The following is a 27,539-nucleotide window of genomic DNA, read 5'->3' as shown; positions in this document are numbered from 1 at the left end:
AATGAAGCAGAATATGCAATCTTTCTATTTCTTTTCCTGAATAAAGTAACAAATCCTGAAACAGAAGAAATCCTGAAATATTTATTTGCTGTTTTATTAGATATGTATGATCTTGATTTACTCAGGAAAGCTAGCTTCTTTTTTACTTGTTGAATGAGACCCTGTCCTTAAGCAGCTTTCAGAACTGAATTGAAAATCCCCCTCCAAATGGAACATCTTAAGAGAGCATCTTAAATCAAGAAGCAAATCCCTGAAACCCTCTGGACATCTTAGGCAGAAAACCTAATTTGTCTGGAAAGCACTGGCTGTACTGCTAGGGTTTTCAGATGCTAGGAAGAGTTACTTCTAACGATCATGCTAATTGAGTTGGGGAAGAGAAACAGTGCTCCACTGCTATACATCCAGACCAAAATTTGTTTTGATGAAGCGTTCATTGAATCATTTCAAATAGAACTGCATGCAAGATGTTACTAAGCATCCTACTGTAGAGTTAACATATTAATAAAAGAAACACTAAAATAATGAAATAAAAATTTATTGAGGCATTACCATGACTTTAGTAAACAACATCGTTTTATAATAAGGACTTCCAAACTTCTGAAATTGTGCATTATGACAGAAGAATTTCCATAATTGTAATAAAACGTGTCTTGTATGATGATTTTCATGCAAAGATGTTAACCATATAACCATAATACAATCTAGGCTTACACCTATCAGATGATGCTAGCTAAACAAATAAAATGTAAGAGAATTTATGGCAAATGTGAAACCACAGCATATACAAGTAATCTATCAAAATTTATGACATGCAAACAGCCTACCTGGTGGCAGGTATTGGCAGTGTCCTGAAGAATTGACTAGAACATTAGTGTGAAAAGTAGCATCAAATCTTTCATCAGCACTAGAACAGGGGAAAAAAACCAAAATGAGTTATTTGCTCTTTGACTGGCTGAAGAATGTCTGAGACAAATCTGTTCTCATAAAAGGACTGTGCTTTTTCCTGCCATCAGTTTTCTGTTGCCTCAGAGTAACTGGCCTGATAATACTGGGTTTGCTCCTGATTAAAGACTGTAAGTGAAGGTCAGCCATCTCACATGCCCACTAGATTCATTATAGTGCCTTAGCTCTATTGATTTCCTTTTGGAAAGTAAGCACTTTTTAAAAACTTCTCAAGCAAGTGTACAGGGAAATCTGTTCTCCAGCTGTCTACACGAACAGCAGCTCATGAATACTGAGGAGATGGATACTCCAGTGTCTGTGTCTTCCTACCTCTTGGCATGGGTGAACATTATTACTACGTGTCATACATGAGACCCTTTAACGCAGCTCCAGCCTTCATTAACTACCTCAGAACCCACAAACTGCCTTCAGACAAGAAAAAAAAGCAGCTCCATTCGAGGTGTCAGTGTAGTGGTGTGGCCAGCGCTGCCCTGGTGTGCTGGCCTTCCAAGCTCTAGAAAAAGAATCTTGTCATTTGGAGAGTGCTCCAAATTATGAATTGGCATCTATTGCCAAGGAATATCTCAGTTCTGTCTGGCACTATGGCCCAGGAATTTACCAGGCATTAACATTTTAAGGACTTCTCTATGGGAAACACAATGAGACACAGGCTACTGTATTTGTACTGTTGTAGTCTCCAACCTGTCACCTTGTGGGGTGGGTTGGCACACGAGGAAAATGCAGAGGCAGCTGTAGTGGGAAGGGCAGAGGAGTGACAGAAGCCTCAGGGTGCAGATGCTTGCAGCAAGCTGGACTTTGAAAACCTGTGCATCTCCACATTGACTGGAACACCACAAGTCTCTAATGTCTCTTTGCCCATTAGTGATTTAGTATCTCGTAATTTTCTAATCGCTTTTTAAGACATCATCAGAAAAACAGAGTAAAAATCTGAGATGGTCATAAAATGAAATATTCATAGCTCTAGCAGAAAATCAACTATATTAAAAGGTGTTTCTTAGCAGGAAAACCCTTATTGAAATATTCTTTCTTTTAATAGAAGAATTTAATATTTGATCTATTCTGATGAAAATTTTGTGTCTCAGAAGCTAAAATAAAGCAACTAATTGTTAACTTAGACAATTTTAATTTGCATTTTTTAATTTGCATTTTATTTTCTCCTTATGTATTTGAAGAACTTTAATTTTAAAAACTATCTGGGTTGGCTTGTGAAATTTGCAGACAAGAAAAAGCTAAATCCAAATAACTACTTGCCCATATGGAGTTGAACTTTTTCCTGTGGCGAGCGGAAGTCTGACAAGTATTGAAAATATTGCAAGTATTTAATTGGAACTTTGAAGAGCAGCAGAGAAGTCTCAGTGTTGTGCATGTATGATGCCTGATCCTGGCACACTGAGGGGAAAAGGCAGCTCCTTTCTAAGGCCACTGAACAGTGTAAGCCACTCCTTCAGCTGCACACTCATGGCTGCATCCTCCTGGTTTGTGTTGCAGCTCCTCTTCCAGCTGGAGTTCTAATTCTTCTCCCTCCACATCTTGGCTGCCTTTTTTGTGATATTTGTAAGAAACTGGTGCTGCAAAAATCTCTACTGATTGCACTGACAGATTTGGTAGAGGATACTGGGGAGAGGGGCAGCAAGATCACACACACATTCACACAAGTGTACACGGGTCTCATTTCCTTAGGAAACCAGGCCTAAAGTCCTCCCACAAGATTCTGTATTAGACAAATAATTGCTTGGACTTGAAATTAATAAGGGTTAGATGATGGAATTCAAATAAGTAGTCAAATTTAGGATGTAAATTTATCCATGCCGCAAAAATCACTTGTTAAGTGGAAATTAATGACTCCTGGGCTAGGTTCTGTTCTCTTCCTCTGGAGTGGAGGGCAGTTAAACACCAGGGAGCTGATTCTAAGACCTTGCTGCTGTTTCTGGTAATTGGCAAAAAATAGAATTTTCACAAGAACACAAATGATCAAGGAACCTTGATTTCATTGTCACATGACTTTGCTTTTCATAGGCACATTCTTAAAAGACTATCCAGTGGTAGTCAGATTCAAGTATGAAATTTTTTTTCTGAAAAAGGAGTGTGTGTTTTTCTGTGCTGTGCTTCTGATCATTTTTTGAAATGCACTGCTTCTATTGGGAATGCACTCAGTAGCTTGAAGGGACTGGGTTGAAATGTAATGTAATGATAGAAAACCATTTCTGCTACATTTCCTCTTCAGGAATACCACTTGAAAGCAGATATTGATTACAGGACGTTGAGATGACACAGCTTCAGATAGAATGTACCTAGCAGATAGAATCCCACTGGGACCTAACCTCATGTTTATAAAACTGGAAAAATGAAACTGTTAAAATGAGATGTGCTTCCTAGAATTTTTGTTATTCCGTGAAGTACTGAACACTATGTGGCCACTTGGAAAATAATTCCACCAGAAATGAGCACTTTTAATGAGTGTAGTTAAAAGTGGAAAGATTTTCTTTCCTCAGAAAAACTACAGATGAACTGGCCCTGCTCTCCCCACAATAGACCGGATGTAAAATTTAATACAGCTGCCACAATTTCTCTGTACTAGGCTGCAGCAAGATGTGTAAGAACTCAAACATAGTGAAACATGCATTCATTAAAATGGAAAGTGAATTTATAGTTCATTAATTTCTCTATAACTGCAGATGCATGTCCCTAGTGAAGCATAGAAATTGAAAGCATCTATCTCAAAATGGCATGTCACTAGAAGTGAGCATCATAATATTCCCAGTGTAATTTCATACAGGAATAAGAATTTATTTTAAATAGCTTTGCTCTCTGACTAAACACTGCATAAGATTTTTGGATTAAATATGTGTTTGTAACAGAGAAACTGTAGAATAATTATTTCATGACTGAGTCATAGTTAACAATCCGAAGATTTAAAAACCTGCATTAACAGAAAAATGGTGGTTTCAGTTTTCCAGGTTTTTGTGACCCTTCTCATTGTATAAACCACTTCAGCTACAGTTAGCATGCATATATTAATATCACTAATTCTGAAATATTACTCTTTCATTTTGGATATACTTAAATACTGAAGCCTAAATCATCAGGCACATTGTAAGTCTCTCTCAGGTATGTGATATATATGAGGAAGAATATTATCATAACTCATTTTTTTTAAATCGCTAAATTGCTGTTGTAGGGTACTGATTTTATAGTATATGCAGTGTGTCATTCGTCAGGACAATGGAAATGAAGGTGTCATTTGTCAGATTCTCCCAAGAACACTGATTTTTGGAATCAAGGTAGCTAGGGATAACTGCTCAAGAAAACAAATTTGCATTGAAAACTATATTAAGATTAATGTTTCGAAAAATACCTGTCTCAGGTATGAGGCTGCTCCATTTTGTGTACAGAGGGTTTGAAGGAGTTTTTTAGGCTGTTTTGTGGACAACTTGCCATGCTTAAACCAGAAGTGAGTAGTAACCTTGCCCAGGCAGTTCCCCTGGGTGTGGTGAAGTGCACTGGAGCTCCCCCCAGATCACTCGGTGTTGGCTGTGCCCTTGGGCCAAGCACTGCCCCAGTGCAGGCCCTAGAGAAGGACCCCAGTGCCTGGGAAATGCTGCCACTGGGGCAGTTATCCCATTATTATTACCCCACCATTTCAGTGCAAGGGCACCTGTGAGGGCAGCACTGACATAAAGGTGCTCACCAAAGAGCAAACAGGAGCAAACTGCAGCTGACATTGGGCACAGCTATTCTCTAGGTCTTGGTGCAGCAAAAAGCGGCTCCTGAAGTGGGCAGGGGGATCAGGTTGATAAGCAGAGCAGGGTGTGTTCTTATGAGACACGTGGCAGAGAAACAAAGGAAAGAACACCATCAGGAAGACAAAAGGTTCATGTCATCTGCACAGGCAGCAAAACAATGTACCCTGGCTACCACAGAAGGGCCAGTGCTCCATGTACAGAGCAGATGTAAGTTCTTTCCAATACCTGGGCAACAGCACACAAGCTCACAACAACTGCAGCAAAAGGCAACTTGCTATAGAACAGGCAGCTCTCAGTGTTTTATATTCTGAACTAAATAAATTCCACAATGGGAATTACCATGTAACAGTACAGCCAAAGAATCTCTCAATGTCAGCCAAAGGTTCTGCAGTGGATTGATGGCAATCTGTCTGTCCCTGAAATAGGCCCAACTCAGAACAGTTTGACAAGGAGAGCAGCAAATATCCCAGCTATTTTTGTAGCAGGAGGAAAGACTAACACCAGAACTGGACATGGAAAAATGCAAAGATCCTTCCTGGCAATTACTTCTCCTGTCTGTAGTGAAACCCAAACTACACCCTAACAAGCAGGTAAACATCAAATTTGAATTCACCAGTAACCATTTAGACAAAAAAAAAATCACAGAAAATTATTACTATCTGTAGCGTTAAACACCATCTCATAAAAGCTACTCATTTAGGAGGGTAGCAGTTTTGTTATTCACAAAGTATTTGCAAATATGTCCTTCTGTTCTACGGACAGAAGACTGGTAATTTTCCAGTATTCCAAACACCTAGCAAGTTTTGGAAAGTTATTTAAAAATCTAGCCATTTCAATGAGATGAATGTGTCATTTATGTTGCCTTATCTTTGTGTTTGGACAGGGTGCTAGAAAACTTCATGTAGACTCCCTTTCCCAGGAAAGGATGGAGCAGTTGAGCTTTCAAGGGATATTTTGCAAGTCTATAATTCTGTGATTTTCCATCCATCCTCACATACACAAAGAAAAGTGTATCTACCTGTTATAGAGAAGAATATCGGGCTTCCAAATCAGTCCATCAGGAAAACGGACATTCTTCACTCCCGGGTATTCAGACACATTCCACTGTAGATAATGATCTGTCCAGTACTAAGCCATACACACAAAAAGCAGGTTAGGTCATCTCATCCACTGGTTCACTGTAGTTCTCTACAGACTAGATGGGCTGAAACAAGAGGTGTTCTCTTGTTTAGCTTTGGAAAGTGAAATGTTGGAAAAGAGGCCACCTAGAGCACAGTGGAACTCATAAACCCCTCCTTTTCAATTCCCACTGCAGTGCATATAACAGCCTAGAAGAGATTTGAGGTGTTTGAATCTTATTGTTCACACTGTCTCAGGTGTCAGTTTGGGACTGAACTGCTTTTATAATTCATACAGTAACTTCCATTTTCTTTATCTTCATAGACAACTTTGTTTTCTGTGGCTGGAAATTCTCGTGTTGTAGTACCTTGCTAATAGCCATGGGTAGAGCAGCCAGCATTCACTGCTGACAGATGACGCCAATGGCACAAGGTTAATGCCAGCAGAAGGTTTTGGCAACTCCTGGGGCCTGGCCTTGGGCAAACTCTGAGGCAGGTGCTCCACAGCACTGCTGGGTGCCACACGTTTCCTCCCTGGCTGGCACTGCCTGCCCTGGGGCTGCCTGTGCTGCTTTCAGCCCAGGCCTGGCTGCTGGCACAGGCAGGCTGGCACAGTCACACCAGCAGGGCTTTGATCTGAGCTCTGCACTGCTAAATCCCACACTGTGCCATTGAAACATATGGTGGTGCACAGCCATAAACAAGAGCAGAGCCCCAGACTGAGCCAGCTGAGCACTGTGGCAGCCCCAGCAAGCTGCTCACCTCCTGCACTCCAGGGACACAGTAGCATGAGCTGCTGCATTTTCCTGAAATTGAGGCTGTACATCACTCCTTACTATGCAAATGACTTGTCATGATACTGGGGGGTTTCTGTTGTTCACCAAGGATATATAAATTCAATTCATTTTAAAAAATATACAAAATTTTCTCTTATGTCTATGGTTCATTATAATGTGCTTCTCTGTGTCTCTATCATTATGTTGTTTACATTAATTTCACTTGGCTGTAGGCATCATGTAACTTACAGCGAGGACTTGTCCAGATTTCCCTAGCTGTTGCAATGCTAAATGTTAATTTCTTAAATGCAAACTTTTAAATGGGTGAATAAATGTGCAACACTCACCCCTTCAGTGTAGTGATCCTTGTCAAGATGTTTGATAGACATGAAGGTCAGGAAAATTACCAGTGGGTATTGTGGAGGTAAATGTTATTGGCCCTTCTCATGGGGTATTCACATCAAACTGGTCTATCTAATTCCTTGTATTACTGTCACAGGCAAGTTTTGGGTTGATACACCAAGTCCCCAGTTAGCCTCACACTGCAGGTATTCAAATACATTCTTGTACCTTTACAACAGCATAAATTACTGTTTTGATGCATTCAACACAACTAATAACATTCATCATGCAGCTTTCATGGAGTGTTTGCTATACTTACTCTTGGCCTGTGCTTTGGTGTTTATCTCATTCATTTTTACAGTGAGTTTGTAGCAAAACCAGACAAAAGATCTGAGTCGTGCACTGTTTTTTCCTCTAGCTTTACAAATAATAGTTTTTTTATGGAAATCATCAATTGTTTGGCTCTGTTCATAGTTTTTGTTTTCACAGTTCTCTAGTTAAGATACATGTTGCTCACAGCTTCTGTAAGCTGATCAACTGCTTCTCATTTTTCCAGAAGTTTTACAGGCATTTTCCCAGTAAACTGTTTTACATGAACTTCCTGGTTGACAAACATTACTGTGATTTTTTTACCACTCCATCTTTGTGTGATGTAGAAGTCCTGAGATGCCAGGACACATCTGTTTTTCCCAAAGGCCAGCAAATAAGCTGTGTGGGTTTAAGGCACTGGAAGCCGTGGCCCTCGTGGCGGTGGGTGACTCGTTCTCAGGAGCTGCCAGGGCAGGTCACTCGCAGTCGTGGTGGCAGGGCCAGGACTGGCAGGCTGTGTTCCCTGCCAGCTGAATGAACCCTGGATATCAACAGATCCAATCATTTCCTCACCCAGCTTACGTTAGGAGTTACCATGGCCACTACACTGCAGCGCAGGGTGATGCTGAGTGACGTAAAGACACTCCAAGGGCAACAGAAAACTTAATATTCAAGCCTGTGTTAGAGATAACGTTAAACAGATTTTACGGTTGCTCCCTTAGCCCTGTCTGCAAAGTGCTCACCCATCCAGCAGGGCATCACCTCCCTCATTTTGCTTTAACTTTAGAGCTGCTATTAAAAGAGCTGAACCATCTTAAGGCATCACTTTTAGTTTGGATTAAAATAGCAAAGATCTTGGGGTGCTTTGGTTAGTACCAATCTGTGTGATTAAGCAAGGCTTCTGCTATAACTTAGATCAAGTTTTAGATTTTTGATGCTGAACAGTATTGCCATGGTGATAGTGGTCCAATGAAATGGTCTGCATGTATAAATACTAGATTTATATTCCCCTTTCTCTTAAGTTATTTTTTGTATTTAAGTATTTTGGGGATAATTACATAAAATATATTTAAGATACATTGCTGATTATACACACATATATATCAAGGAATGCAGTGGAGAGGGATTTCAGGGAAAAACTGATTTCAGATGATTTAGAATAATAAAATGACATGTTTGTGGTAAGCATGCTTTGAATCTGCCTAGAACACCATTAACAGTTAATATGCAAACACTTTTATTTGTGTGCACAAGCCATGAGGAGTGGCTACATTTTTTTGTAGTAACAAGTGATCTGTTCATTGCAGTCTTAATGTGCTTCATATCCAGTATGTGCTAAGGTGAATAAATCAAAAGAAATACAGAATGTATAACATAACCAAAAATTTCCTAAGGGGGGAAAAAACCACAAACTCAAAAAGGATAAGGATGCTGTGAGATAAAAGAGAAGGAAAATAAATTACAGCCTCTTGAGTATGAATTGTTCTCTTTTACTGGTAAAAAATCACAGCAACTATGATCTTTGTAGCTAAAAGCCAAAAACATATTATATTTGACAGTTTTAATCTTGCTGTACAACAGGCCTGTAAAAAAGCATGAATTGAGTGTTTCTTCCCTGTCAGATTTTCTTTGTGAATATATGGAATAGCCATGCTATCCTTACAGGTCATCAGAATAGTCTTTCATTTGTTTCCCAAGGCCTACCCCAGTGCAAGTGAGGTGCTCTATCTAAAATGTTACAATAAAAGAAAACCTAATGCCTTTAAACGGAATGAGCTGGTAAAAGAAACTGAAAGGTGCAAAGTTTCTGCAAAAGCCGTGTGGTTGTTTGGACTAATAGATTAACTCAAACAGTTCAGTTTCTGTCATACTGATGGGAATTCAACTAAAGGCAAATTCTCATCCATGCCGCCATAAATGGAGAAAACTCCACACCACCCTGTCTCTGCAAAACTTAAGACAAACTTACAATGCAAATCTTTGTGGATGCATTAGGACTTCACAGGAGTCAGCATGCCAAGAAACACATTGTTAATTCTGAGTCATAAGGTAACCTTTCAGAGAAAACAATTTCAAAATACTCTCACAAAGCTCGTGAATTGTCTATTATCTGTTCCTTTTATTAAAAAGTGAATAAAAATTGACTCTTGCCCAGCAATGCTGGCCATGATTAAAGAGGACAAAATTCTCTTCTGTATTCTCTAGTGGTAGCAAAAAACTGACATAGAATTAGGAGTCAACTCATATTTTCTTATGGACCTGAAAGTTTTCTAAAATTCAAACCCCTCACCAGAATAAACTCTAAGACTGAAGGGGAAAAACAAACATACTTTGTTTCAAAACTTACCATTTGTAGCCAAATATTTGTTGTTAATACTTGATTCTTTTCATCCTGGAGGGAAGGAGGAGAGGAAGAAGAAAACAAACCACAGCTTAATACTATACAGATAAAATTATACCATTAAATACATTTCACTATTATAAAATAGCCAGCTGTGCTAAAAGTACCTTTCCAAGCAATGGGAATCATTGGCATTCCCTTATGGGAACAGAAGTTTTCACAGGTACTTTTTAATTTCAATTTTATATTACCAGTCAGTCAAACTGTTTCCTGGGGCTCCTTCTTTAAAAAGGAATCTCCAAAGGCAAGGCAGATTACAGTAGGGGCTGCCTGTGTCACCTTTCTTAGGAGCAGCCCTGCCACTGATTAACCTTACCCACCAGACACAGGCAGGCAGTAGAATAAATAATGAGCCAAGTGTGGCTAAGCTCAGCTGAGGTGTGTTGAGGCCATTCTGAGGAGCTTCTCGAGGCAAGTAGCACCACTCGTGGCAGTGGAACTGTACCAAAGAGGGTTGCACCAGCTTTACCAGGAAACTGTTGTCAGGGCAGAGTGTTATTACTCTTTGAAGGCCTTTCCCCTGGACCCCTGTGACTGTTTGATGTAAGTTCAGGTGACACAGCAGGCATCTTAACGCTGAAGTTGTAGGCTTTAATTCTTTAGTGCTCAGACACAGGAAAATATTGGTGACATTTTTCTGTGGAGGTACCATATCAGCATCCACCTGGGTTGTGTGAAGCTAATGGAATATACTACATATGCAGTCAGTATTCTACATTTTCCAATCTGAGCACACAATTCTTGTCCTGACATCAGTCAAAGCTCCATTTACAGTCCAAGAAAGTGTCAGGAAATTCAGTCACCTGTACAGCCTCGACTGCCAGAGTTGTTCATATGTCTAGACCTCATATATCTAGACCTCTGAACTTAAATCTGTCACTCTTGAACTTAAATGTCATTCCTAAATGCCAAAAAAGAGGGCCAAAAAATATTTAATCATATTTCATACAGTAAAAACCCCTTTTTAATAACACATTTTACTAAAGTTCAGTATTTTTCCTCTTCTGCTCTTGTTTTGTGAACTACTAACCAAAAACAACTCCTGAGACCTTTAATTGCAACCATTTTAGATCAGCATAATAGTAGGAAGTTAAGCAGCATGTAAAATCAAATACCCTGCAAGAGACAATGGCATTTTTAAAGCAAGAGAAACCTTTCAAGGAGCAGCATCAGTAAATGTATGACAGTATTACTAGTCTGTGTATAATCACAACTAAATGTACAACACACAAATAGATTTTAAATAAAGTCTATCTTCATGCACACTCCTACTCTGCTTTAAAATAAAAAGTAAAATAAAAAATATAAATAATCACAGACCACAGCTAGTCATTCAGCACTTTTTCTCTCTATTTTCTGCTTCATCACCCCCATTAATCTTTTTCAAAACTATCTCAAGTGAACAAGTCATTTAAATGGTGTTCTGGAGAAACAGGTCTCTAACCATTTGGTTTCAGAAATCCATTATTAAGGTCCATTGAATCTGTATGGTGAAAGCATTGAGGATGTCAGCCAGGCAAAGCAGTAATTAGTTTGCACTAGTAGCTGTGATTCTCTAGCTGCATAAACATTAATTTGGAACCTCTCTCAACTGGCTTATAGTGTTAGAGCACTATGAAAGTAGTTTGTAAGGGATCTTTAATTCATGAATGAAGAAACAATCCTTAAGAGATCATTCATATGACCATGAACTAAAGTCTATTGAGAAGGGTTGCCAGTTCAGGGCGTGTAAAACCTACATGTTTCTATTCATCATAGGCAATTTGACATGAGATGGAAATACTGCCAGTGATAACTTATTGAACAAAGTTCAGTAGCATTTTCTCAAAGCTCTGTGTGCTGTCCCAGGTAAACATGACAAGTTCCTGTCAGGACATAATGCAATATCCTGGCTCAGCAGCTGAGCAAAGCTGAGAGCACCACAGCTGGGTGGTTTCTCTGCACAGGCAGAACTGGCTACTCAGAGGTGCAGAGCAATTCAGAATCCATTATGTTGCAGGCAGCCTGTTTCAGGGCGATTAGCTGAATGCCATGTATTCCTGCATGGTTAAACTCTGAGTTAAACTCTCATTTTATTCCCAGTGTGATCTCTTTCTACACATGAATGGTCCCAGCTTTAAATTAGTGATGTTTCAAAAAGTCCTTTTCAGCAGCCAGAAAGAGATTGTACTGAAGCTGGAGTGTTGCTGGTGCTTGAGCTGAGGTGCCACAGGGATCTGCTGGGAGGGCCTGAGCCCACAGCACAGCCATGGGAACTATTTTAGGAGTAGCAGGAAGGGGCTCTACTTACTATCAGTGCACATCACAGACCCAGGACAGAGAGCTGCCACTGAGCACTCAAAGTAGCAGAGCCGAGGGGGACAACAGACTTTTAAACCAGCTGTGCTGCTGGCAACATGATTCAGCTGCCTGCCACTGCCACACACATGGCAGAGTCATCACAGGTTGGCACGCAGGACACTTGGCAAGCGTATTTTTAGAAAGCCAAGAGTTATTCTGAAGTGTGATCTTTCAGTCAAACTTAGCTCAAAGAACCTATTCTGAGAGCACTGACTCAGATGTGACTTGTACTGTGAAGACAAGGCCTAAATGAAGATGGCCCATGCTGTGTTCATGGTGTTTCTTTCTGTTATCTGAAGCATTTAGAGCCTGAAAGAGGGTTACACATGAACTAAGTAATTTCCACTCGGATCACTATATTTAAGGTTCTATCAGTGTTTGAATCATAAATCCTACCATTGCTTCTCAGCTATAAAAACTTTACTGCCTGCTGAGGCTTGGTTTATAGCAGTGTTTTGAGGTTTTAATACTGTTTGTTGGAGCAAACTATTTCCGACATTTTAGTCATTATTGCATTGACTCATCCATCACTAGAGGAAAGGTTCTGATTTTAGAGGGTTTGTCACTCTCTGTGGCCCCAAGTGAAGCTGGTAAAAGGTGAGGCAGGAGACATCCTGCAGGGTTTCTCCCTACTTAGGGGAGTTTTTTGGACACTGTTCTAAATGCTTCACAGCAAGCTACATTAACACTCTTTTCAATGGAGTTGTGCAATACCTCCCCATAAAATGATGGGTGGTCTTGAAATGCTTCATAAAACTTCACCAGCTTTTGTCACTTCATTTTGTAAACACTTACAGGGAAGCTCCTATTACAAACCTTTTCTGCTATAAAAGAAGAAAGAGAAATAGCTTCACAGTATAATCTGAGATGTTGGAGAACCTTCCCAACAGAGAACGAGACCAGACACTGTTTCATGTTGCTCAGATTGGTGTGGTTTTTCCTCCATACCAGCTGCTTTAAGTAGCTTGCTGTTCAGACTGTACTGGCCAGGTAGCCCTGCTGATGGAGAGTGAGGTTTCCTTGGCACAGTGGGGGTGGGTGGAGGCTGCTTTGATTATCTCTATCCATGACTGCAGTCAATATCTGAGAGGACAGATGGCAAATTGTTACTGGACTGCTTGTCATGTTATTTTGTGGCCCTGCAGTTATTGAAGGGAAAGTAGCTGACATCAGGAGACTTGAATGTCCTTCATTCATTTTTGAAAGCAGAGGTAATAATTTCTGCAGGTCTTTGAAGGAAATTGCATTCTCTCCATTCTTCCAGTTCCCACTCCTGGTTTTGTGTTTTTTCCATTTATACAATCCATGATCACCTTTGGAAATACAGTTACCAGAGTCTCCAATTATCCTTCCCTTACCCTGTGTTCATCAGAATATATAAAAGAAAAGACAGAGACTTGATAATGCTTTGTGAAAGGTGTTAGCCTAGACATTATGAACTCTGTAACGACATCTGTAGACTTTCAAATGGATTTCAGCACTTGTGGCATCCACACTAGAAAAGCTACACAGCAGCTGCCATGGGGAAAAGAACTAAAATAAAACTGCACGTCTAGAGAGTGACATGCAGTGATGTGCAGCACCTAGCAAGAAACACATATTTCCCAGGAACTAGCATAAGGTGATATCCTGACCAAAATCTATGAGCTGTAATTTCTGCACTTCAAATTTAGATTCTTTATTTTTTCCGTGGTTGAATCTCACCTAAAGGACAGAAAAAGTTATGGCTCTTTGAACTGGGCTTCAATTACTTTGAACCTTAATAAAGACTTTGTAAGAACATTTTATGTTACACCATAATACTGTGCTCCTGATTGGTAACCTCTAGCAAAGCTGAAGCTAATAATTGTCGTCTGAAGTTAACAACCCTGACAGCTGGTGAGAAACATGAAAGACACTTTCTTTACTGATTTTCACTTTTGTGTGCTTGAATGTCATGCTACTGAGGCCAGCAGGTTAGTTAGTTCATTAGCTCTTATTGTCTCAGCACTTGCTCATTAAACATTCTCAACATCTGATCCACAATGTCAAATTACCTGTGCCTAATGACGTTTCCCCTGTCATTTAAAATCCTGTTATGTTTAATTTTTGCTTCACACAGCTTGGGGTTTTCTTCCTGTCTTTTTTAGGGTCATGCACTGAGCTCACTAAACTGTATCAGCTGAAAAAGCCTGAATTCCTACAGCATTAGTACTGAGGGGATGGGCTCGAGGGTGAGTTAAGCACTCATAAACTTGCCAGGTGACAGAAGATCGGTGCTGTGTCCATACTTCAAGCAGCCGTAATGGCAGGATGGATCCAAGATCCTCACAAGTCATGAAGAGTAGAGAAAGGGCTGCACTTCCCATCCCTGCCCATGGTGCTGGTGCACAGCAGCTCCCTGTGTGGCCAGCCTGCAGGAGGGACCAGAGCAGTGTCTGCTCCAGCTTCACCCACCTGCAGCCCTCACAGCACCACAGTGGCCTCTCAGTCTTGCCACACTAAGTCAGCCTGGGGGGTACTGAAATATCCTCCCCCTGTGCCAAGGGTAAAGCTAAACTTTTCTGCTAAAGGTGGCTCAGGGCTTCTTAGTCATGCAGGCAAAATTCAATTTTGCTTTCTCAGTGGTGAGGCTAAAAACCAGTTACTTAAAAAAGCCATGCTGGTGCTTCTGCATTTCAGTCTTCACTGAAATGGAAAGTGCAGCTGCTGGCCAAGGACTACCCCTAATCACACATAGGTGTGGGCTGGAGCTGCAGCCAGTCTCCATCTTGAAGAATGCAGTAGAGGGAATTAAGAATTTGGGGGAGGTTTGTACAGGAATAAAAAGCCAAACAAAGACTTGTCAATATGAAGAGGGTTGTTCAGGCAATATAAAGATGAAGAAAATGTCAGTGTACATGATTTGTGACATAAAAGATTGGAATTCTTGATGCCTCTTTTCCTGCCTGATTTCCTTTTCACCGTGAAAGGAACAGGCTTTCACTTCTCCAGTGGACTGCAATAGACCTTCTTATACAGTAAAATGGTTTTGACTCAGCTTGCAGCACATATTTCCAATTATGCAGAAAATGCTGTGTAAACAGTTATTACCACTGCATAAATAATATTAATAATATTCCATGATCCAGCATGTGAGATTCAACAACAGGAACAGATGACAGAATGTTTCCGATTTCTTAAAAATAGGTGGAAAAGACAGAAAACTAATCAATAAAATAGTCAGAAGGGAAAAATAAAAATTTTCACTGTTGCACCACAATTTTTGACACCTCAGACTTAAACACATTTTTATTTGGTGTTTTGACTTTTGCCATACCAGTGACATTTTTGTATAAAAGCAGAGCTCTGGCTTTTATGACTTAATTTTGTTGTGGTACAGCCTCCTGCTGGGAGAGCAAAGGTCCTTCAAAACTACAGCAACTCTTGTTCAGCCAGAGTTGAACAGCACAGTCAGGATGCTGTGCCAGTCCTGTGACCTGGCCTTGGAGTGTTCATGTAAAACGAGGGCCACTCCATTTACATCAGCTGCTAATTTACCCCGATTCTGTTGGTGCAAAGAATCCCCTGGAAGCTGGTCTTTGTTATTTTGTACTCAGCCCCTAAGGAGTGATGTTACTGAAGGCTGAAGATGTGGAGGACATCACTTTCTTTCCCACATTCCACTGCAAAGCAAATTTAGCCCGAGGCACCGCTAGGATACCTGCCTGACTCTTGCCACCCAAACTCAGACTCTGGCTCCTTCAGACCTTTAGGGATAATTGCATCTGTGCTCAGGATTTAGTTAAATATCTCGTGCAGCATTAAGAAGAGTTTTAAAGTGAAATCTCCAAAACCCAGCCTGAAAATATCATCATTATTTGGTGTGCTTCTTGATCTTTGATTTAATTTTTTCTAGCTTTTCTTAAGCAAAGAATTAAACTATAAAGGCCAACCAAAATGTGAGTAGTTAATTAAAATAAAGTTTGAAAACTTCTCTTGCACTGAGCTCTTAGGTTTATTAGATTTGTAATGGATGGCATACAAATGGCCCTTCCTGCAATCTGCATTCTGGGGGTCTTTGAAATAAAAAATGGCTCAGGAGAATTGCTCCTGACTGGGAAAAGTGGAGTTTTGTTGATAGGGATAACACAGACGGGCACAGATTGCTGCCATTATCCGTTTTGATTTTTTAGGAAAGATAACTTTGGACTGTAAATTTAATGAGGAACAAGGCAATAAATGGCTTTCTGGGGCTGAGATATTTAATTGTTATATATGGATGTCCTGGTTTAGTAAACCTGAATACAACAGACAAGTATGCTTCTGCTTAGAGCTAAAGTTCTGTGAAAGTTGAAAGGTTTCTAAAGTTAAAATGCTAAAATAGTACTAGAGCATTTTGTGTTGCTGGGATAGGAGTAGATATTAAATTTTGGCTTTTTGAATATCTCCCCTTTTTTAAAAAAAAATTAGAAAAATACAATTTGAATTTTACCTGGGTTAAGGTTGAGTTTAAAGAGTCTGATTCTGATTTCACCTAATTCAGGTAAAATTTGAGGGAGGTTGTTTGTTTTGCCCTCCTTTTTTTTTTTTTTTTTTTTTTTTTTTTTAATTTGCACTGTTTGTGTCTGAAAAAGGCCAGTATTTTCTCCACACCAACTCGTCTTACATGCTTTTGCAAAAAGCATTTGCTTTCTCCACAATTTCTTTATATTACTTTAAAAGCAAGGCAGTTTACTCACACCATACACAGGTCTCCCCAGATGGATGCAAATCCATCACAGCAAAAAGCTGCTGCAGAAAGAGCATAAAAGAGTGACCTTAACTCTGAGCAGAGTGTGAGGAGCCTTCTCAGGATGTGGGAAGGTCTTGGTGTTCCAGATATGCTCTATTAGGTCTGAGAGGTGTGCTGCCATTGGCTGCACCAGGGCTTTGTCCTGGCAATGGGCTGGAGAATTGGCTTTCACCGAGTTCCAGGAAAAAGAAGCTGAGATTATAAATATATACGTGAGAGTCTCATGATGTACCATTTTTGTTACCATGGGGATGTAATTGTAACAGCAGTCTATCTTCTTTTTTTTTTTTTTCAGTACATCATTGTTAACAAGAGATTGTATTTAGATATGAACACATTCATCTTTGCAAAGACAAGCAGGGATAAGGCATATGAAATGAGCAGAGTACAGCATAACTAATCACACACATCAGCACATCTTGCATAAAAAAACATATTTTGAAGAGCAAGTTGCATTTTTCAAGTTACCTTATGAATTTCTGTGTCTTGATTAATTGTAGGTTTCACTCCGTTCAATTTTTGAATATAGCATAGAGCCTAAAGTGCAGTTAAATTTCTTGCAAACGTGCAAAGTAATAACTGTCTTCCGTTGCTTTATTTACAAATAATTCCTGGTTCCAGTGTATTTCACAGCAGACTCCTGTTGAGAGGACTGAACCCTGAATTAGGGTTAAATGCTGGCTCTAGGTGCTGATTACCATTGCCAGTCTGACACAGATAGGCATCCCAGCTCTGAACATGCTGGAATCTGGGAACTACCAACAGTACCACAAGATAAGAACAAACAATAGAGCCCCCATAGCCCCACTCATTACATGGTGTTAAAACCAGAGGGAATCAAAACCTTTGAACTTGGTTCACTTTCCTAGAGGTTCGTTGCAAAACCTGAAATTGAAAGGTCAAGTTGTTACACTTGAATGTACCAGCAGACTGAAGTGGAAGGAATTTCTTCAAGGAGGCAAGAGAAAGTTATGGGAGAACAGGCAGCTGAACCTAAAGCTGTCTCTTCCTGTGTGTGATCAGGGCACACAGCTCCAGCACCAGCCTGCTGCTGCCATTCATCTATCTGATTTTTGTGAGTAACAGCAACAAAAATTTCCACACCTGAGCATATTTTCCATGACTTAGCATCAGCTGAATCCTTTGAGGAGCACCAGAACCACGGAGACATCTTACACAACCACAAGGAATAGTTATGTGCACTACAAATGGACATAGGTAAAGCCAGCTTCAGAGGGTCACATAGCAAACTGCTATTACTCATCCCAGACAGTGTCTCTAACTATATTACATCCCACCTCCACCTTCCCAAGTATAGGAAAATTAAACAAGGAGAGTTGCTCCAAAATTCCTGTGATACGTAACATTACCCGTTACCTTGGATATCTTGGGTTGTCTGATCAATCTAGGAGACAGCACAGACATCATCATGGCAGTTAAAAAACTTCCTGGGGAAGGGCAGAGTACAAAACACATTGCTTATCCTGCTGAATGTCCCGGCAACTCCCTTAGCAGAAGTATTGCTAAGACACTCCAATAACTCGAGATTAATCATGTTGCAGAGGTTCCAGTTATTCCATACCCTGTGTCCTCTGAGGGACACATTCAAGAGTCCTCTTTAAGGGTCTTCATTTCCTGCTTTCCATGAAAATCCATACTGCCCCCACTTCTCTGATATGCCTATACAGAATCACTTACAAAGGCACTGAGAAACTGTGAGCTTAGCTGAGAGGAATACTTTGATGGAAATCAACCATATCTCTGTTTCTTCACAAATGCAACAAGCGTCATGACTGAAATGTCAGAACACCTACACGGTCCTTCAGGCTGCTTTTTCCACAGCACAAAAGAGCAAATTCTCCTCTGTGAAAAGATTATTTCTGTCTGTGGGGACAGAGATGGAGTGAGCACTCTAAAATACATAAAAATGCTCATCTGTATTTCTTGAGGTCTGTCAGTGCTCATTACCTTCTCTGTCCTCATTCTTGCATTTGGTAGTTTTGGAGATGGTGACTATGACACCTCATTCCTTCCTTCCTGCCTGCCTTCCTCTCAAACCCTGAAAGCAGCACACCTGTGTAGTTACTGAGAATAATTAAGGGGATGCCAAGCACAGGAATGTGCAAACACTTCTGACTGAAGGCAGACAACAAGCCAATAAAAGTTCAAAGTAGCAGTGCTGTGTAATTAAACATGTGCGTGGTCCCCCAAGTCTGCACATGGTTATTGATCCTCTTCCTTCAGGGGAGTTTTTATGAGGAGGACACAGCGAATGAGGAGACAGGATTATAAACCGTGTAAATGTGGCTTCACTACCAGATCATCATATTCTTATCTTGCTGCTAATGAGCAGCAGCAGCACGGCTTCATTCTAGGCTCTTGGTGCTTCACAGTTAGCTGTTGTTGAAGCCAGGGTTACCAGCCTTTCCTCTATACAAATAAAATTCTAGTTGCAGTAACAGGCATGAAAATGCAAGCACAAGTGAAGCTTAAAGCTGAATAGACATTTACTTCAGGCTGCGTCTGGTAATTCTTGGAAAATAAATCTTTTAATTTTGAATAAATTAAAAATAAATCGGTTAACATGGTAAAGTAAATTATTTAAGTAATTAAAATTCTAAGTGAATTTTAAAAGATTTTTTTCCAAATAAGTGCTTGTACAAATAGGCTCCTGGCTGCCTACATGTTGTGAGAGTCCTTCCTTCCTTCCTCCCTTCCTTTTCTCTTTCTCTTTCTTTCTCATTTTTGTAACTCACAGATATATTTAGATTTAGAACAGTTGGATTGTTTAGTAGTCTATTCAGGCTACTGAATATGGTGGAGAGTTCAGGAGAAACTGAAGAATTCACATCTGTATCAGCTAAATTTGAAGTAATTAACATTTGAAGCAATTAACATTTGAATGTATTTATGTTAATATGCTGTTCAGCGATACAGAATTGTTTGCTTCCAATCCATTGACAATACTTTTTTCAACTGCTGTCAGCAATATTGGATTTGTAAATGACTGGAAACTTTTGATAACATGTGCTTTGCTGAGAGAAAAGCAGGCAGTGTATCTGCAGGGCTGTGAGAATGCAGCCCTGAGCAGAGCCAGAGAGCAGCAACAGAAATACCACCTTGCTTCAGCAGCACTTCCTGCCTTCCCCTGCCATCCTCCCCAAAATTGCTGCAGCACATTCCTGCCAACTTACAGACCCACACAGATCACACTACAGCAGTGGGGCTGAGGCCGTGATGGTTACTTGGGAGCTGCTTTCACCCACATAATTCACCCAGCCCACAGCATCCTCCCACAGCACTTCCAAAAGCCTTCCCAGAAAAGAAATGTGTTCAGCAGGGGCAGCCACCCGCATTTGATCTCCCTTCTGGGGCATGTTGACACTGCAAATCAAACCCAGGAGGAGCCAAGGCAGGGCCCATCTCCCTGTGCCCAGCAGAAGAGGCTTTCCCAAGGAGCAGCAGTTTATGGAGCATGTAATTGGTGTGTGTGAGCAGAGACCAAACTGTGCACACAGTCCTGGGCTGGGAGTGAGCCTGCAGCTCTCCCAGGAGCAGGGAAACCATCACCAGACACGCAGGGCTCCAAATGCTCAGCTAGCACTTGTACTTCAGGGAGCCAGATCCTTGGCCAGTGCACATCAGTGGTGTTCACTAGCCAAGGACAAGAACATTTATGAAGAAAAATACTGGTCTTTCAATCTTCCCGTACAAATTACTACAGACAGTAACAAGATGATCCATACTGGTCAAAATAAAATGTGAACTTGTGTATCAAATAGTGACATCCTAACTGTCTGGTATTTGAACATGGCAGTCTTTTTTTAAAAAGAGAAATAACTCTGAATATTACAAGGAGTATATTCATTTCAGTCCCAAACTTCTGTGAATTAAAAGCTTTGTATAAGACCAAGTATTACCCAGATCTGACTCCCATCTTGCACTGTAGTTTTGTTTCATTAACTGATTACTAAGGACTACTAATAATTACTGGATGATGTGACTTTGCAGGTTCTGTTGTTCCAGTAAGAGGCCCTGTGTAAAAGGCTGTATGTGGTGGTCCCTGTGCTCTACAGCAGTTCACAGAGGAATCTGTTTCCTAGTACCTTAGCCATGCTTTTCACAAGAGGGTTACAAGCCCTTTTCATCACAACCCACATAGAATTACATGTTTAGTCACTCTTGAAGTTAATGGGGCGTCTATACCAATGCAGTTAGAAAACTAAATACGAGGTACTGGGTTTTTATGATTCAAACTGATTATTTGTATCATGAATAATAAGAAAAATGTCTGAGAAACTGCTTCACTTTACTCGTATTAGAAAGAAAACCCACACAAACAGAAAAACCCCATCTGATTCATATTACAAAAAAGTTCCAAACATCTCTCCTGTAGAACCAGAAAGCAGAATAGAAATTCTGATTTTCACATACAAAGAGCACCTCTAATGTCCTCAAGTGAACTATTATCAGGAGGGTTTTTTATAGCCTTTAGTCAGTCCTTTTTTCCTTCCTGCAAACTGTCTTTAATTAGTGTACATTCATTGCTTCCCATTCCATCCTACACATCCTCCTGTGTTTAAAATATCCTTCCGGATCTAACACTGTTTGAGGAGACTAGGTGAAATGCTGACAGAAGAGTTAAAAAATACAGAAGATATTTAGAAGCATGGAAAAGGTAGAAAAATATCACAGAAATAACGTTGTGGTTTCTTTTAGTATATTAATATCTCACCACAGTAGGGTAGGGAGAGGTGTTGTCTGCTTGTTAAAGCAGATCAATTATCAGAATATTTTAGACTCTTGCCTGATCTGTTCTTCAGATTTCATGGAAAAATAGAATACTCTGTTTTCTGTTATAATCCAGTAACTTTCATGGTATTAAACTAACTAAAAATATCAGAAGGCATATCCCAGCACCTTTCCACTTTTCTAAACTCTCAGGAATAAATTATGGTGGAATAGAAATGGCTGCAAGATAAAAGTGCAAACAGTTTCTCCCTTTAGCATGGTGGAAAAAAAGTTTAAGCAGCAAACTGAGAAGAAAATAAAGCTTTGAGAGATATTTTCTAATGTACACAAATGAATGCTAAAATTAAAAGAATAATGCAGATTTGATGAGCTTCTGCCCCAACCATTGTTTGCAAAAGGCTGCTGAGGTCTGATAAACAGCTTAGGAACTTCATTAGCACCATTTCTCAATGAGCCTCTTGATTTGGTTGCTTTATTCATTTTTCCAGATTTAAATTTCTTTTTGGTTTTTTTTCCCCTCTTTTGGCAGGCAAGATGATTGTTTTTTAGTCTGTTTCTTTAGAGAAGCCGTTCTGCTTCTTTGAATGACAGCATAATTTATTTTTCAAAATTTCAAGATATTTAACATTACTATCTTGCCCAGTGGGTCCAGGGTATTGGATTGCAACTACTGAACTGCAGATCTTTATGCAGAGGCTTTGCAAAGCCTTGTATGTAAGTCATTGTAGTCAGCTGGATCACTTCACTGTGTAAAACGAAACAAGGACAAAAGCCCTTGAATATATAAAACTAAGTCATGCAAGTAACCAAGGGCAATGTAGGATAAGCAAACTTGACTAAGTTCACATAAATGTAAAAAAGTTTGCATGCTTTCATTTATCCTTTGGTCTGCACAAGTGAGTTGAACAGCCTAAAGGAACAGGATTTCCCTTGAGATTCTGCTGCTGCTCACTACATACAAACAACTATTCAGCGCTTTTCTTTCCCCTAACTAGAAATTTTTAAAAAAGGGAACAAGGAAAATGGAAAAATAAGCAAAAACTGTTGTGTAGTAAATGATTTAATTAGCCAGCAAGTGTCTTCAGGAACCATGAAAGATTCCTGACTAAATAGTGTTATGCAACATAAGTAAGAATTTGAATATTCATGTAGATAAGTAGCTTAATTCAACTTCCTTAAATAAATTATTAAATGTTGATTCTAAAAAATTAACTTATTTATGCTCAGAGTAGACCAAAATGGTCACACTCATACCCACCAAAATGTTTGTCACCATGAGTCTTGTTGAAGTCACAAGCGAAGATGGTATTGATCCCAAGTTTTGCAACTAGAATCAGAGATGGAGTTTACTTGTGTTTTTTGAAATACATGTTAAGTGAAGAACCAGCACAAGTAGTTTTGTGAGCAGTTTAAGCTGATCTACAGCCAAAGCACAGGTCATGTAGAGAACTGACCCCTCAAAATAGGATAAGGTAACTCTCACTCAGAGAGGCACCGGTGCAAGCCAAAGCTGTGGGAGCATGAGCCCAGAACTCAGAGATTTCTTCCAGGAGCAAAGGCTGAGATCAGCTTAGGACACTCCCAAAGTGCTGCCCCAAGTTCCACATAGAAAGCTGGTAAAAATTCTAGATTCCAGTCAGAAAGCTGAAAAACATATATTGAGAGTGAACCATTGACAGCTACTCTAGGAATGAGTTCTGCCATGTAGGTTTACCAAGATTTCATTCTCTAGCTTTCTCTTATTTTATTCAGAAATATACACACTTTGTGAATATGGTTAAGAAATCTGGAATACTTCACCAAAAGTATATTTTTTTATTATTATTATTTTCCTGAAGAAGAAAAAGTGTCTCATTTTTCTATAACTGTTTTTTAGTGCTGTTCCCAAGCTGAAAAATAGGAAGTTATGCTTAGATCTCAGGAAAAATCTACCATGATTGTAGTTGAACACTGTCTACCCAGGAAGGTTGTGGAAACTTGCTGTCAAAGTGCTCAGCTGTTGACTGGACACAGTCCTGAGTAACATGATCCATTTACAACACCTTTGCAGTAGAGGATGACCTCTAGAGACCCTGTCCAAACTCAAATAAGACTGTGATTTTTCTACTCATTTAGATAGCAGTAAAAATTGTGTTTGAACTATCACTCTGTACCTCAGTGTATTCCAGTTCCTCATACTTGTGTCTCAAAGCAGTCATTTGCAGTATAAATGTGTGACCACTTAACTTCTAAGGTTTCATCTTCTGACTTTCGGGGATGAAATACCCTCTGATATGTTTCTTTTAATTGTATTAGCTTACAGTTGATACAGATATGTCTATTGTAAAAATGCCAGGCTAGGCACAAACTTCTCCCCCCATGCTCACTGCATTTGATTTTCTATGCCATTCAGTATTCTGTATGAGAAGTAGCAGAATAAGAACAGCGCTGCTTTTGAGTCTATTCCTAGTGCTCCCTCCAAACCAATAGGCAGTGGCTGAATATTCTCCTCTGATACTATTATTGGGATGGATGTTACAAGAGAAAACAACACTCTTGGAAGGTATTTACCTCCATACAGTGTTTAAAAATGTGGTGGCTGTAATTTTTTCCAGTGTGGAAATTATATCATATCATATCATTGTATTTCATCCATCTGTTTCTCAAAAATGTATATGCTGGAAATTTTCGTAAGCCTAAATCAGGTTAAGATCCCATGCCAGCACTGAAAAACCAGACAAGCAGAAGCCAAAGACCAGTTTTATGCCAGATTGAGGGGTGGGAAGTAAAGAAAAATAAGTAGCTTCTCTCCATCCTATTCTTTACTCTTACTGCCATTGTACTGAAGCTATGACCATCCATTAGCCCCTCTTCCTCTCCTTCCACTAAGGTGTGCCTTAGTCTTCATCTCTAAAGACTTTTCTTTTTGAAGTCCACTCTTTCAAACCTCTTACTTTATTTCCATTTTGCATCCCATCCTCTCCCATCTAAATTCCACCTCTCTTCCAAATTCTTTTGCTATACCTCAGCCTACTATGTACTCCCACTTCCTCTCTAAGCAATCCCTTGGTTTCCAAGCTCTCCTCTTCAGTCATGCATCCCCAAACTGCATTTTTCTCATGCTGCCACTGCTTTTCCTCCCCATTTAGAAACATTTTGGATAATTTACTATGCCAGCTTGTATTCTCATTAGACAATTAATTAATTCTATTTTCTAGTGAACTCCACTAAGCTGGGGCAATTGGCACTTACAGATCCGTCATTATGCACTGCTCATACTTGCATGCATATTAATGTGCAATACCATTAAAAGAAAAACATATCTACAATGACGAGGTAGAAAATTTCTAGTTTTACTAGGACAGGTTAAAACTAGAAATATAAGGTAGGAAACATCCATTGTATTTAGAAAATATTTCATATACCTTCTCCCTTTTCATGTCAGTAAAGTCAGAGTGGAATGGAAGAGACTTCACCTAAGGAAGAGCAGCAACCAGGATCCAGCCTGGCTCAATCTGTTCTGGCAGGGATTTGATGGATTGGCTCTGGAGAGGTCTAACTCCCAATTAGACTCAGTGGCTATCAGCTGAGAAGCCATTAAAATGAATGTATAAACTACAGGAAAGTATGATGGTGACACGTTTTGTTTCTAGCTTGTTAAGCCAGTAATTGTTATTGCAAGTAGCTGTCATTCCCACCAGCATTTGCCTCTTGTTGACAATGAAGAAAACTCATTTGTTTTATAGCGTGAAGCTTAATTTACTTCATGGTTGGTTTCTTTCTTTGGCTGTCAATCCCAGATCTCAGAGAAAGAAATGCAGTGAGTTTTATGGCAAGCAGAATGAGCTGTAACTAAACAGCCAGTACAAAAATGAAGGTTTCTGACTGACTGTGAAGGGTGGTTCTTGCAAGGCACATAGGACCAAAAGCTACCTTTTGAATCATATTGGCCAAGACTGCCAGTCATTGACTACACCCAGATTGGCTAGATCTGTGGATATTTTCATTTCATTTTGTATGGGTTTAAATTAAGTTTAACAACTCCAGAAGAAATTAACTCTGTGTCTTGAATTTTAGGCATCTGATGGGAAAATAATGGAATTTTGAGGTTAAGTACATTTTAAGACTTTAACTTCCTTATTAGTTGTCATAGCTAGTTGAATTCAGTAAAAACAAATACTGTAAACCCACTTATATGGTGAGTTGTGTCACTGTGCCTCTATGACACAGCAAAGCTTAAATTAGTCACATTTGAACCCCAAAAGATCCTACAATGCATTGTACAAGTACAGCACAGGAATACCTATTGATACACCAATCAAGTGTGGTTGTAAACACAGTAGCTATTTAAGCATTTAGAATGTAGTGATCTTGTCTACACAGCAAAGGAAATAACGTAACTTGGATTTTCCTGGGATTTCCTCTCCCCTCCATCTTCCAAAATAGGCAGCTCTTAAGTGACCACCAGAAATCAAGAACTTTGGTTTTGCAAATCCCTCCCAGAGTGTACTGCTTGTTGGTTTAAGGACAGATAAGAATTTGAAAGGCAAAGTGTGCATTTTGAGCTCCCCTTGAAATATTTTCTACTGCTAAAAATGTTGGGAATTTCTGACAAGAGATCTAAGAAAGAGGTAAGTTGTACTTCTAAGTTTAGTTCTTTCAAAATGCAGACAAAATTTGGTATTGTGTCTTGAATTAGTTATCCGTTTCAATTTCTTGTAATCTTGCTTGCTACCTCAAATGTCCCTTCTAGGAAGGAAAAATCCACCCTTTGAAACAGTTTCCTAGAGGGTTATAGACTTACCACATCCATGATCTGCATGAGGCTGAGAGTGAAATAGACAGTGAGTGGCTGGGAATCATTTGCAACTGGTCTCTCCAGCGGATTATAATTTTTCAGCAGCTCCTTGTAAAGCTTCCTTTGGAACTCTCCTTGCAGGGACTCTTTGGGCACAGGAACAAAAAGATAAATAATAAGGATTCTACATCAGAAAAAGCTCAGGCATGCTTTTTCACTCCTATCAGATATTATGTACCTATTATTACACCTACTGCATTCCCAGAAAAAAATGCCACTGTATTTCAAATAGTTCATTAGCTCCTACAGCAAAATCCTAATCCCCAGCCTGTAAAGGGGTTTACCTCTTTGATCATTTCTTGACTGGCCAGGAGTGATACATTCTAAATGCTAATGATGCTTTCTCAATGTATGCACCCTTCAGCAGCAAGAAGTGATGGAGAGGAAATAGAGTACCCGTGATTTGCCCCCTGTCCTGGCACAGCTATAACCAGAAAAGCAGAACAGAGAGACGGCAGAGAGCATCAGCAAGACAATGGAAGAAAAATGGCCACAGGTTAGACTGAACACTGCTCTCGGGCTGCTTCAGACAGACAACTCTTTGGGGCAGGAGTTTCGCTTTGTTCTCTGTTCATGCAGTTATAAATGAAGTGGGGTACGGCGTTCCTGACAGAGATGATAGGCACTACATTAATATAATGCTAATATTAGGGAATTTCTATCCTTTTTACACTTCAAATCCAAGGAGGATGCTTATTCTGCCGTCTTTCTTTGGAGAGGAGTAGGTCTACATGAATGGAGCAGAGCAGACCAGGGACAGAGGCAATTTTCAAATGAAGGGGAACGTGCGACAGGATAGAGCAGGTGCTCTGGATGGGAGCCCTCCCTGTCCCACTCCAGAGGGACTTCCCTCTTCCCAGTTTTCTACTCCTCAACTCCCCTCACAAAAAGCCGCAGCCTCTGCCCTGGGACAACCACCACTGACAGAGTTCGCTCCCGCATCCCCACGTCCTTCTCCCGTGTCCCTTCCCGGCAGGTCCCAGCGCTGGCCGGCCCTCAGCGCGGCCCGGGCCGGGGCCCGGGAAGGGGCAGCGGGTGACGCCGGGGCCGGAGAGGCGCCGTGCCGGGAGGACCCGCGGCCGCCGTCCCCGCCCGCCCCGCCGCGGCTCCCGGCGCTGCCCGCGGGCCGGCGCCCACTCACCGCGCACGATCCCCGCCGCCGCCAGCAGCCACAGCGCCAGCTCCTGGAGGCCCATCCCGGGAGA

General features: G+C 40.3%; 1 protein-coding gene and 1 long non-coding RNA gene across 2 annotated transcripts in view; one reads left to right on the top strand and one right to left on the bottom strand.

Moving 5' to 3' along the window:
- The window catches only part of LOC136366792 (uncharacterized), a 106,847-nt gene that overhangs the window by 70,353 nt on the left and 8,955 nt on the right, over window positions 1–27,539 (top strand). The gene's annotated exons all lie outside the window — the stretch shown is intronic.
- LOC136366811 (neuronal acetylcholine receptor subunit alpha-7-like) lies at window positions 717–27,530 on the bottom strand. Its single transcript, XM_066328054.1, has 6 exons — window positions 27,283–27,530; window positions 26,281–26,458; window positions 9,599–9,643; window positions 5,725–5,834; window positions 825–904; window positions 717–730 (listed from the first exon to the last, which is right to left on the bottom strand). Exons 1-6 carry the CDS (start codon window positions 27,528–27,530, stop codon window positions 717–719), a joined length of 675 nt encoding a protein of 224 aa, XP_066184151.1.

The sequence above is a fragment of the Sylvia atricapilla genome, chromosome 13 (genome assembly GCF_009819655.1).
Source record: "Sylvia atricapilla isolate bSylAtr1 chromosome 13, bSylAtr1.pri, whole genome shotgun sequence".
In the NCBI taxonomy this organism is placed as follows: domain Eukaryota; kingdom Metazoa; phylum Chordata; class Aves; order Passeriformes; family Sylviidae; genus Sylvia; species Sylvia atricapilla.
Note: the sequence above shows the minus strand (reverse complement) of the source record. Positions and strands in the feature narration are given on the sequence as shown.

Bases quoted from the DNA above. Each gene is read 5' to 3' on its own strand.
- LOC136366811 (XM_066328054.1), bottom strand. From the start codon at position 27,530: ATGGGCCTCCAGGAGCTGGCGCTGTGGCTGCTGGCGGCGGCGGGGATC. The intron at 9,644-26,280 runs GTAAGTCTATAA...CCTTCCCTCCAG, and splicing joins TCATGCAGATCATGGATGTG to GATGAAAAGAATCAAGTATT. The intron at 5,835-9,598 runs GTAAGTTTTGAA...TGTATGGCTTAG, and splicing joins CAAATATTTGGCTACAAATG to TACTGGACAGATCATTATCT.